Source organism: Panthera uncia, chromosome B4 (assembly GCF_023721935.1).
Source record: "Panthera uncia isolate 11264 chromosome B4, Puncia_PCG_1.0, whole genome shotgun sequence".
Lineage (NCBI taxonomy): Eukaryota > Metazoa > Chordata > Mammalia > Carnivora > Felidae > Panthera > Panthera uncia.
Window position 1 is genome coordinate 66,089,604 of NC_064809.1, and position 12,897 is coordinate 66,102,500.

Below are 12,897 nucleotides of genomic sequence, written 5' to 3' on the forward strand. Positions count from 1 at the left end.
CAGGGGAAATTCGGAGCTACAGGTTGGATATGTCCTGATTTGGTATGTTATTAGGCAGACAGCATAGAATAATTTGTTTTTGAACAAAAAAAGTGTCACAAAGTGTAATTATAGGGAGATTGATTTTGCAGGTGAGGTAGACTGAGTTGGAGGTAATGAACTCAGGATGCCTCCATGGTCTAGGCAGAAAGAACCAAAGGAGTGGAAATGGAAAGGAGGCATGGGGCAAAGAGCTAAGATGATTTTTCGGTTTTGAGTCCATAATGACCACAAAATTTTTTTTTTTTAAATAAGATATGTGAAATGGAATAAAAACTAGTTTGGAGACAAGGTAATGAATGTGGCTTGTGATGGAGCATGGTTGAGATTTGGAAGGGCATGCCAGTGGTCTCCAATGCAAAGTTGTAAATATAGGATAGAGCTCAGAAGTGGCTTGTGGCTGTAAATTAAGATGTGGAAGCACTCAACATATCGGAATTGATGGAGTTAGGGAGTCGGTGACATAATTGCGTGGGGAGTGTGTAGATGGAAGACGAGAAGGTTGAAACACAATCTTCAGGTGCATTGTAGTTCACACAGTAGCAGAAGGAGGAGGAAGCATCAAAGGAGACTTGATTCAATGAAACACATGGGTCAGATTTCTCTTCATGTATCAAACATATATAATCACAACCAAAATAATTTATCTAGCTTTTCTGCTTGGACAGATTAACAGAAGTGCTTTGTACTTTTCTTTTCAAAAGGTGATGGCAGTTTTGGATCTGTTTATCGAGCAGCCTATGAAGGAGAAGAAGTGGCTGTGAAGATTTTCAATAAACATACATCACTTAGATTGTTAAGACAAGTAAGAAATCCAATATTATTACATTAAATCGGACATGTTAACCTCCTGGAACTCTGGTTTTGCATGTGTTTATGAAAATGCAAAATGATCACATTTCCCCCCAAAGTCTACCTGAGTTTAGTTATGAAATCCCACTTTTGTCCCCTCTTTATGGAGTAAAAAAAAAAAAAAGAGAGATCGTTTTGTTTCTCCTGTTGAAAAACAAAGAAAAGACAGTATTCTGAGAATTTTTGTCCCAGGCTTCACAGTTACCTCCCCCAAGTACAGAAGAAAAGAAGGTACCTCTTTTGAGGTCCTGTGTTTCAAAGGAACCAAATCCGATACGCATTTAAAAATCTCTCTTGGCTTCACTTATATCACATGTTCTTTTCTCCATAAGCACTTATGTCCAGGATAGTGCTTTGCACCGATGGACTTAGGCCTGTGTTACTCAATCAGTCTCTATGGTAACGTGAATGCTATTACTTACAATATTCCTACCTTTTCCCGAGGCTGGGGTTAGAGTCAGTTCTTCCTAAGTTCATGGGCTACTGGGGTGAGGATTGAGTGCCTCAGCAAAAATCAAAGTACCCTTAGGAGGAAAGAAAAGTGAGTGGATATTGGATGCAAAGCAAACAGTGGTCATTCCAGTACCCTGTCTGGTTTTGAGTACCAATGAGGATTTACTCTGTTTTCTGAGTCTTTCCTGACAGTAGGAATGAGAGAGAGAGAGAGGGTAAGAAGAGTGGTAAAATCCAATTCAAATTCTGTAATCTTATGCCAGAACTCAACTATGTTTTTGAATCTATTCATTCTTACTTAAAGAAAATAATTTGTGCCTAAATCTAAAACTAAATGACATGTGCAAACTAAAACAAAACAAAACAAAACAAAGCCAGTTACAATACATTAATTATGGATTATGAAAATAATTCCATGTCTGTGTAAAATATCCTGGAGTAATTTTATTAGTAATACCAAAAGCTACACTGTGGCTTTATAGATAAGTTAATAAACATTTTATATATAGAAGCAAGTCTATGAACCAAATCTGGGCACAGTCTCTTTCAATCTGTAGGCAATTGGTTGTATAAATTGATTTTTCAGCCTTGGTCATTAGTCTTCAATGTATGTTCCAAATTTTATTCAGTGTGCTCAGGGAACCCTGTTGGAAATCAAAACATTAAGAATGTATACAGGACTGAGTAGTGTGTAGGCAGCTAGGTGAACCAAGGAAATGCTAGAAGAAAGAGTAGAGCGTACATAATGTGCTTCTTTAAAAAAAAAAAAAGAAAGAAAAGGAAAGCACTGCAGTGTTCAGGGCCACATTCTGAGGGTCATTCTACCAGTGGTCATGAACTGGGGCTGATCTATTACAGTCTCCTGCTCCTTTCTCTTTGAAATCAGTGAGCTGCTTTTCTAGGATAGAAAATTTGGATTCAGCTTCTGTCTGTGCCTATGAAAGAAAACGGACCTAACTTGACTGGTTCTCATCAGTTTTAACCAACTGGGATAATCAGACAGAGGCAAAAAAAAAAAAAAAAAAAAAAAGGTTTTTATCCACTGAGGAAATACGATTGCAGTCTGAAGCTTTTGTTCTTGGAAAATCCCTGCTCAGGGTATTCAGCCTTTCTTCTTCAGCTTGCAGAATTCTCCACACTCCACTTTCCTGACAAATGCAGTTGGCACTGATACTCCCCATCTTTGAAGCTGGTTTTTAAGAAGCAGAGGTTCTGCAGACAGAAATCACAGTTTATAACATGAATCAATTTAATATCACATGAACTATAAATTTCAACTAAATTAGGGCTTCAGAGTAAAGTGAAATATGCAGAATAAAGTATATATGGAATTCACAAACCACATATAAAGGAGATTGTACAGTCTCACAGGATGTGGTCTAAGGAGAGGATTACATCAGAATGGAGACCTCTCTGTTCAAGCTAAAATGGTATCTTTGACTTTTTGGAGAGAGATTCTTGCAGCTGGGGATTGCTTTAGCGAGGGTGGTTCAAGGCAGGTTACTCTGAGAAAGTAAGAGTATTTGAGCTAAGATCAGAATGATGAGAAGCCTTCAGAAGGGTGAAGGGGTTTCAGAGCATAGAGACCAGCAGGGGCAAAGGCCCAGTGGCTGGAATGAAGGAGCTGGGCATGTGCGGTGAATTGAATGAACACCAGTGTGGCAGAAGGGTGCCGCATGAAGAGGAGAAGACACAGAAGGAGATGGGTTTTGAGAGATGGGCCGGGACCAGATCAGGTCAGGCCATGGAGGCTGTGTGAGTACACAGGGTTTTAATTCAAAAGTAACTGAAAGTTATTAGAGAAGTTTCAAGAGGAGTGATACAATGTATTCCCATGGGCTTAGACACCCTAAGCTTTTCTAGTCATTAAACCAGAAATGATAGGCAGGTGGTACCTCACATGCCAATTGCAGTTGATTAGTAGCAGCTGCTCAGAATCCTGGCCTGAGAAGGAATTCTGTGGCTAACTAGGATTCATTAGATAAGATTGACGTGACCTGATCGTGTGACCACAGCAGGGGTACTGACTCTGCATTAAATGTTCTGAAAAACGCAAAGCAATAAGGAAAGATAGAACTTAACATTTTCATTCAGAATACGTTTTTAAAACCAGTCGTTTATTCCTGAATATGTGGAAGATACAAAAAAGATTAAAGAAGAAATGGAACATTTGCTATAATCCAGTTACCCAGAGAAAACCACACTCAAAGTGTTGAGACACTTAAGGAAGGAGGTACTGGGGCTATAGTACTCTTAAATGGTTTTTTCCCTTTGTAGGAGCTGGTGGTCCTTTGCCACCTGCACCACCCCAGCTTAATATCTTTGCTGGCGGCTGGGATTCGTCCTCGCATGTTGGTGATGGAGTTAGCCTCCAAGGGTTCACTGGACCGCTTGCTTCAGCAGGACAAAGCCAGTCTCACCAGAACCCTACAGCACAGGATTGCACTCCATGTGGCTGATGGCTTGAGGTAATTAATTAGGTCATGTGGTTTTCTACTCTGCGTGTGACAAGAGTGAGCCTCAACTTCCTCCCAGGGCTTGGAGAATAGCACTTTCCAGTAATATCATGTCCCAGTAACATTTCACAAACAACTTGAGGGAAAAACTACCATTTCCCTGAACAGATTTTGTAATTCCATAAAATAAGAGTAGGAAGACCATGCAGAACGTCATAGTTAGTTGAGTAGAATTTGGGGGGCACCTGGGTGGCTCAGTCGGTGAAGCGTCCAATTCTTGATTTTGGCTCAGGTCATATCTCATGGTTCGTGGGTTCGGGCCCCACGTCGGACTCTACGCTGACAGTGCAGAGCCTGCTTGGAATTCTTTCTCTGCCCCTCCTCCACTTGCACTTTCTTTTTCTCTCAAAATAAATAAAATTAAATTAAAAAAAAAAAAAGAATTCGGGCCCAGGAAACCTGTTCCAGAGCTCATATTCTTAAAACTGTAGTGACCTCCTTGCCCTATAAAAATACAGGTTAAATTTCAAAGTGCCAAGGAAAGTGTCAGGTATCATGGACAATTCTAATAGGGAAAGATCGGTCCATATTTCTGAAGGGGACTGGAGTGATTTTCTGTGTCCAAGGCATACCCAATCCTGCAGCCAGCTGGTACCACGACAGAGTGCCAGGGAGGCAGCACCAAAGAGCAGAAGGGCCACAGTCTTGGGAGACAGAGGGACTAGGAGAAGTCATGGCTCCACACGCATACCTGTGATTTTATACCTCCGAAACTCATCTGTCAGAGTCTGTAAACTGTGACTAATACAGTGCGTGACATCTCAAGGACTTTGTGATAATTGGAGACATCCCAGATTAAAGTCTGGATTTCCTTCTCCACCACTGTCCCCATCTCCAGTCACACACTTATTTCACCTTGGAGTCGTCCTTCCTTCTTTCCTCTCTCTCACATCCCACACCTAATCCTTCAGCAAATACTTTCAGCAGTGCCATCAAAACCTATCTTCATGAAACTACTCCTCACAGTCTCTCTGCTGACCCGCAGTGTCTGAGCCGCTGTCATGGCTCCTTGTCTAACCAGCCCACTTGCTCTCACCTTTGCCCCGTATTCCTCTTCACATGGCAGTGGCCAGGGGGCTTTTCTATGTGGAAGTTGGCTCAAGTCTTTGTCCTGTTATCAACCCTCTCCTATCTCACTCTTCAGTCACTGCGCTCAGCCACTTGCTTCTCTGAAGTTTCTCGGATGTGCCCAGGGCTTTATGCCAGCTCTTCTCTGGACCAGGAGAGCCCGCCCCCCAGATATCCTCTTGGCTCACTTCTCATTTCTTTCAGGTCTCCTCTCAGAGGGGATGTCCCTGTCCACCTTACGTCTCTCTGGCACCTGTAGCACTGATCACTGCCTGCTGTTCTTTATATTTTCATTTAAAGAGTTTGTTCATTATCTGTCTCTGCTGCTGGAAATCTAAGGGCCGTGATAGGACTTGCCATCTTGTTCACCTTCGTATCCCTGGCACCTGGAATGGTGAACCCCCAGTAAATATGTGTGGGCAGTAGAGAGAGATGGAGATAGGAGAGAGGGAAGAATACAGTACCTGGCACATATAACCACACAGTGAATGCAAATTTCTTTCCCTTCCTTCCCTTCTGAAATACAGTGACTATTCCTCTCAGGCAGTGTCCAGAAATGTGAATGGAATAGATGGCAAGGAACACAAAGAAGCACTGCTCACAAACAAATAAGACCAAACCAGGAAGATACAACTTAATAGTGTATAGAGACTATGAAAGACACATAAAATAAATAGGTTTTCCTTTTGGAAAGACTCCGGAAACTGCCGAAAATCATACAGATTATTAATGAAACAGTATTGCGGAGGTTTGGATTTGGGTTGGTATATCTGCTTTTGAACACCAGGGGGAACCATGTGTTAAATTAATCCAGATAACAGGCAACAACGTCTGGTGTATTTCAGAGCGGGATCAGTCACTTTCCTAAGTCCAGATCTTAGTTTTCCCCTAATTCTTCCACATAATTCCCAGAATGCTTATTTATAAAATGATGAATTTCTATCTTTCATTCACCACCATGTGAAAGACCTCACCTCTAAGGTAGCTTATTCTGGTTCTCTGAGACCTACTTTAACAACTCCTGCAGTTTCTGATGAAGTAAATGAAATCTCAGCATATTTTGCTTTAATTCACCTGATTTCTTCTCAGCCTAATGCCAAGACAGCTTTCTGGATCTTGTGCCACAAGAAGCTAGTAGATTTCGGTAGCTTTTAGTCTTCTACCAGCACTAAGTATATTTTTAAAAACTGAGCATTAATGTTTGTTTCCTCAGATTTCAGCATAGAACTGTAAATACAGAGGTAGAAAGAGACAATAATGTCACACTCCTCTGGAGTCCCTTAAATGATGGAGCTGTTTAGAAAGATATACAAAACTTTTTTTCACATTACATATTCTATCTCTTACAGTATTGCCTACGCTCTTAGCTTTCATTCCTAATTCAGTCTTCTCCCTAGAGCTATTTATTGTAATTCTCAGTTACCTATGAAGATATGGTCACTTGTATTTTCCATAAGTTTCTTTGTTTCATTATTTACAAAATTGAGTTTATTCTCTCTGCTACTTCCTCCCGCCATGAATCTGTTCTTTCCCTTGTGTCTTCCACTTGCTGATGGCAATCCCTGTAGTCACATCTAGGCTACTCCTCTCGTCCCAAAAGTAAGTATCCATTTGGCCACCAGGTCTTTGACTATTTCATATTATCTTTTTCATTTATTTCACATTATCATTTCATTTATCTTTATGCCACTACTGCTGCCTCGGTCCAGTACCTCCAGGGAATTATCAGAATATTTATGCTAAAATAAAAATCTAATTATGCTTGAAATTCCCTGGGAGTTCCAAGTTCTTTGTGAAATACATGCAAACTACTTGGCAGAGCATCAGAACTCTGTGTGTATGCCTCTTGCCTTTCCACTGCCCTCACTCTACATTCTGATCATTCTGAGGGTCTTGACTTTTCCTGGACATCCATGTCTTTCTTTCATTTGTCATTCCTCTTTTCACACACTTGTCTGCCTAGAGAATTCGTTTTCCTATAGAATTTGCTCACATACGGTCTCCACGATGAAGCTCTGAATAGATGGTCTCTCTGGCACAAGTTTCTTGGGTTGGCTGTATGCAGGGCTTTGTGTTAGGTGCTGGAGAGGAAAAGGCAGACCTTATGTGTATTATCTTATCAAGGTTGAAAACTTGCAGTTTAGTGGGAGAGTCTGCTTTGCTAGCTTTAGCTCTCTTTTTCTCACTCTGGCTTTCCTAGCATTTGGTACCCACTGCAGTTCTGCAATCTTGTTTGATAACCTGTCTCTCCTTCTAGATTGTGACTGCTCAGGAGTGGAGATATAAGGATATAAGGGATATATAAGATATAAGGATATTATTATATCCCCTAGTGACTGGCCCTCATAGACACCCAATACAGATTTGTTATGTGAATGAATGCATCTCATTTTTTAGACTGATTCTATTTAGGATGAGATAAAGTTTACTTTCAATTATAAAGAAAGGAGTTTCTTAGCAACCCTGGATGATAATCACAATTAAAGAATGACTAACTGAGTTTGGACCAGTTTATTTTAATAAAATATTTGACAATGTTCATTGTCACATAATGCATAAATTACAGCTGAATTATTTTCAGTAAGGCAAGATCTGCACTTGTTAATATATCAAAAGCTATTTTGCTAGTGTATTAGAAGCTATTAAAACTGTACTTTTTAAGATTAAATTCTATAATTGAACATTTTAACTAACCCAGTTAATCTTTCCCTCCCACAGACATTATTTCAAATTAAGTTTAAGTATTTTTTTAACCTTTGAGAAGTATTCTGAGAGAGTGTATGTTCTATAAATATTCTGAAAGAGGCATGCATTAGGAAGGATTTGGATGCTATTCAATTATGCATGACTTGGCTTTAACTTTTTTCTTCTTAATCTCCCAGCTTTTCTCTTCAACAGGGCAAGGGTAGCTAATGGCCTTTCAGTAAGCCCTTAGTAAATTTTCTCTCGAGTCCATTACTTATCGTTAAGGTCAACTTCATTAGTACGTTTATCTTATTTTTCAGCCAAAAATAGGTAGAGCGAAATGAGTAGGCCTAACGTCAAATGTCCTGACTACATCCTGGAAGAGAAAGAAACTTGCACAGTAGCTGATGCAATTAAATGATACATACACTTCAGGCCATCATGCAATGGAAAGTTTAGAGTATCGCTGCCACTCTGCTCATAATCCCTCTAGCAGTGATTCATATTAGGTAATGGAGTAAATATTTATTGATACAGTGTGAACCCAAACCAAAAGCCACCAACAAAGAAAGGATTTAAATTTACCTCTGTTAAGTTCTGTAAAAACTTGTCCTTTCAAGGTAGGTCATAATTTGCCTGGGAGATCACGCGGAGAGCTATAGCAAATTTGACATCATGGATCAGGGAAGACTGAGCTGGTGGTGCAGGGGAATCTGAATTTTGTGAATATGTAAGGAAAGGTGGTGATGGAATTACTTTACTTGTTGGAGCAGAGGAGTAGCTCTCTTGCTGTGTTGCCAGAATAGACATGACCTGGTTCAGATTAAAACTTCATTGTGTTTTTTAACCTTTACCTGCAGTGTCCAACTCTAGCACTTATATTTGATTGGATCAGTCTCTGAAGGAGATGACTTTAACATCATCCGATATCACCAAGACATTGTTTTACTCGTTCCAACTCTGGGTCCAAAATGTTCTTTGTTAGACTTAATTCATAATAGAATTGGGTTTAAAGTAAATTACATCTTTGAACAGAATATGATATGGATAGCTAGAAAAGTTTCTTATGTTGATTTGTTATTATTGAAAAAGGTGAAAATATTTTCCCCCAAATTAGGAAACATTTTAGTCAGAGAAAAATAAATATCGAAAGAGAAATGGAATAGAGAGAATTTTAGAAGCTAAGATAAACTTCTATATGGTTTTAACAAAATCAGAACTAGTAAGTAAATGGGAGTTACAGCAAAATACTATCAACTCATATTTCACATATTTACATTTTAAACTAATTAAAATAGTCATATGACCTTTGAGAGAATTCAGAATTCCTTTTCAGTAATAATTAAGCGTGTGAAAGAAAACTCACCAAAAACTGGTACTTTGCTTGAACTGGTTGTGCCTTAAAGTTTAAATCACTCACATATCAGGATTGACCTGTGTTTTTGTTGGTTTGCTGTTTGGTTTTAAAAGCACAAGCTCATTTTGTAATATTTGGCTTGCATGTTTTCATTCCCTTCTATGATATCTCTTCGCTTTGAGGGGTCAAACTTAGCACAGAATTTTTGATGCTTTGGATAATAGAGGTACGTACATATTTAATGAAATCATGGCAAAAATTGTAATAATATAATCACATTTTAATGACTCTGCCTGTGTGTTTTCTGGCAGATACCTCCACTCAGCCATGATCATATACCGTGACTTGAAGCCCCACAATGTGCTGCTCTTTACCCTGTACCCCAATGCTGCCATCATCGCAAAGATTGCTGACTATGGGATTGCTCAGTACTGCTGTAGAATGGGGATAAAGACATCAGAGGGCACACCAGGTACGTGACAAGGTTTGCTTGGTAATTCCTTCCTCAGGATGGATAACCAGGGACTTCAGTTATAAGTTCAGGAGAATCAAGACAATGCCAGGTCTTATCACGTGGTGAACAGATATTTCTTGTGTGAATAACTGTGGCCAGTACATAGTGATTTTAATCATTGTATTCTGTAGGGGAGAAATGATCTACTGATATAATTTGCCATGGGGGAAAGTAGATAATGTTTGATGTCAAATTATATTTTTAAAAGTGGGATTTTTAAAACATTTTGATACTCCAGAGGTGGTGAAAAGGAACAGCAAAATTTCAATCTAGGTACTGTTCACATTTACCTTTAGGAGACAAACTCAATTCAGATTCCCAAACCATTTCTTGTAACTCTGAAATCCAAAGAACTTGGAAAACCCAAAGAATTTTTTTATAACTGATTTAGTGGCAAAATCTGACCCCAACTACTTTGATGCTTAATACAGTCTTTATTTCTCACACATATTCTCAGTGTGAATATGCGTATGTTTCATGGCAGAAAAGAGCACATTTGAGTACAGGGTGCTGGCCCCAATCTTAATGAGTTTATGGAATTATATGCATTATTATTAACTTTCTTAAATATGAAAAAGTATGACTTTCTGAATACTTTTGGCTCTAAGAGTTTCAGATAGGGACTTAGGGCCTAGAGTTTTCAGTTGTACTGTTTTTGATACAGGCATACTTTCTTCTTCTTTCTTTCTTTCTTTATTGGTAGATTGGTACAGGAGTTTAAACCTTTAAATCCTGCACTTCAGTTTTCTTTCTTCAAAATTTGTTAGTTGTTGATACTTCAATACCTAAAAACAGCTTCTGTCTTTGGCCCTCTATAGCAAGATGAGTCATGGTTACTATGTAAAGTGAAATGTACCTATTCTGGATGCCATTATATCTATTATCTCCAGAAATCAAAGGCATCATTTTCTTGCCTTAGATTTGAATGTTGCTTTTTAGGATCATCCACAGCCCCTATTTTTCATGCCTGTTCTAATAATCCTCTTACTTCTTCTGTTACCTGACTTTCTACCAGTGAAAATCCACTTTCTGTGTTCTTGTGTTTGCATGGGCTTAATGTTTAGACGTGTTCTTTCACATTACTTTCTACTCTGTGGAATCCTGTTCCTTTCTCAACTCCCATTCTCTTTCTTCTAGTCTCGGATTCATCAAAGTCTCAGGTTCTGTTTAGTAAGAAATAGTCATAGGACAGGTGCTCTGTACAGATATCTTGTGTTTTGGCTTTTAGTTTGAGTGGGAATAGAAGATTGAGGGGTTGACTTATGTTTGGGGGATCAGCTCCATTTTCAGAGAATTTTGTATTGTTTATTATTTGTAAATAAAGTTACAGGTGACTTTACATCATCTTGATGATTGTAGCTCAGTTAAAACAGATGCCTAAAATGGAAGATAATAGGGGATGTCTGAAAGTAGGCAAAAATACTAGTTTGTTCTTTAACCATCCCCCTTCCCTCCTACCCCCCCACTTACGTACTTAGATGAGCAGATGGCCCCAGCTTCCGATGCCTGGTTTTATTTTTGCTTCAAATATCTATCCTCCCTTTTGTTTTTCATACCTATGTATTGAAAGTAGAGTGTGCCCTCCTATAAACCTTTCAAAGTACATATGGCTGCATGTGTCACTGGGTTTAATAATAATAAAATAATATTATCTCTTGAGCACCTGCCGTGTACCAGGCTCAGTGCCAAGTACGTTAGACACATGATATCTTAGCCTCATGCCAAGGCTGAAAGTTAGCTTTTATCTTCTCATCTGTAAAATGAGGAAGCTGAGGCTCAGAGCAAGATTCTGTACTTGTAGGAAGTCACGCAGTAAGTGGTCAAGATAAGAACTCAATCTAAGTGAGAAATGAATCCAGAGCTATTTGGCTTTAAATGCTAAATCTGTCTCCTTGATTACATGCAACTCTAACACGTACTTAAAGAGGCTTAAATACTTCATCTTAGTTACTAAAAAATCAAAATAAAGCAAAATGATGGAGCCATCAGGAACAGCAGACATTGTCAAGTATAGTTTTGGAAGAAGAATCGTGGGGGATGGAATTCCATAGGCCTTACATATTCCCGCCTGGAAAATGTGGGCACAGGATGAGGGGTCTTCTCTTAGGAGATCTGTTCATTACTCTTGTGTGACATGAAAGTGGGCCAAGCCATTCACCTGGGGCCTGCAGTTTGTTCCCCCTCCAACTCCTAATCCGGTAATGGTGTTCATGGAGTAGAAATCCTATTGTTGAAACCTTGTTCACCTTCTTGGACAGTTGTTCTATATGGTCCCTGGTGACTATGACCTGGAACTCAAACCTGCCACCTCCCTCAGTGGGCTGGGCTCAGTTCAACTCTGTTCAGACTCATGGCTTCCTGGTTTTGGTCAAAATTTGCCTAAAGTTCAATATCCAACTACTTTTTCACAACAAGCCAGATACTTGTTACTGATCCTTTTAATCTGCTATATCAATGTGTCACAACATACACATGGAGAAAGATCATGACAGAAAAACCTAAAGCCTGATCCCTTCTATTCTGTCCTCTTTTCCCCTAGGCTGCTTAATACGTTGTAAGCATTTTTTTCTTGCTATATCCCAGACCTTCTCTTTATCATTACTGAATTCATTATTGTTAGAGAACTTCCGATGGTCTCAGCCCAAAACTTGACCTCAAATTTTAAATAACAGTAACCGTCACCACTGCTAACCACCATCACCAGACTTTTCCTTCCCCAAAGCAATTATGTTTGAGCAGAAAATCATCCCCTTTCATATGATTTCAGTGATCTCCTGTCTTTTCTTTTTAATGGTTTTTTCCTCTTAATGTTGTAACTTTTAACTTGGAAGCTTCTAGAGAAACAAAAGACCATGTATTTGTTAAACTTGTGTGTGTGTGTGTGTGTGTGTGTGTGTGTGTGTGTGTGTTTATACTACCCTTACAGTGGTGCATTCACTCTGATGTACGCATGTGAGTGTGGGTTCATTACTGTTGTTTCAGAGAAGATGGGAATGGGAGCAGACCTATTGTGGTATGAACAGTGTGCTGCCTTGTGCTTAGACTTTTGTGTGGGTTGATTATCTCATTTAATCCTTTTGACTGTCTGACATAGGTCCTATTACTATTCCTGGTTTACAGATAAGGAAACTGAAGCCTAGGGACCATTAGAAATGTCTACAGGGTCATACAAGAAGCAAATGCATGCCACCCAGGCGCACAGCCCATGCCAGGTAGTGCCAGAGTTGGAATGCAAGTTAAAAACAATTCAGTTATTGGCAAGGACTGACACAGTGTCTGTTTACATTGTGAAAGGTAAATATGGGATGGATACTTTCAACTGTAAATAACTTGGAGAGCATCAACTTTAACTCAGTTAAATAGATATATTTATATCATATCCTGTCTTGAGTGCCAGTCAATTCTGGGTCCTG

General features: G+C 39.3%; 1 protein-coding gene across 2 annotated transcripts in view; it reads left to right on the top strand.

Moving 5' to 3' along the window:
• The window catches only part of LRRK2 (leucine rich repeat kinase 2), a 136,234-nt gene that overhangs the window by 96,298 nt on the left and 27,039 nt on the right, over positions 1-12,897 (top strand). For both annotated transcript variants that reach the window (XM_049625291.1, XM_049625292.1), the window contains 3 exons: positions 744-844; positions 3,622-3,812; positions 9,282-9,442. In XM_049625291.1, the coding sequence (XP_049481248.1) occupies positions 744-844; positions 3,622-3,812; positions 9,282-9,442 (453 nt within the window). The remainder of the gene's footprint in view (positions 1-743; positions 845-3,621; positions 3,813-9,281; positions 9,443-12,897) is intronic.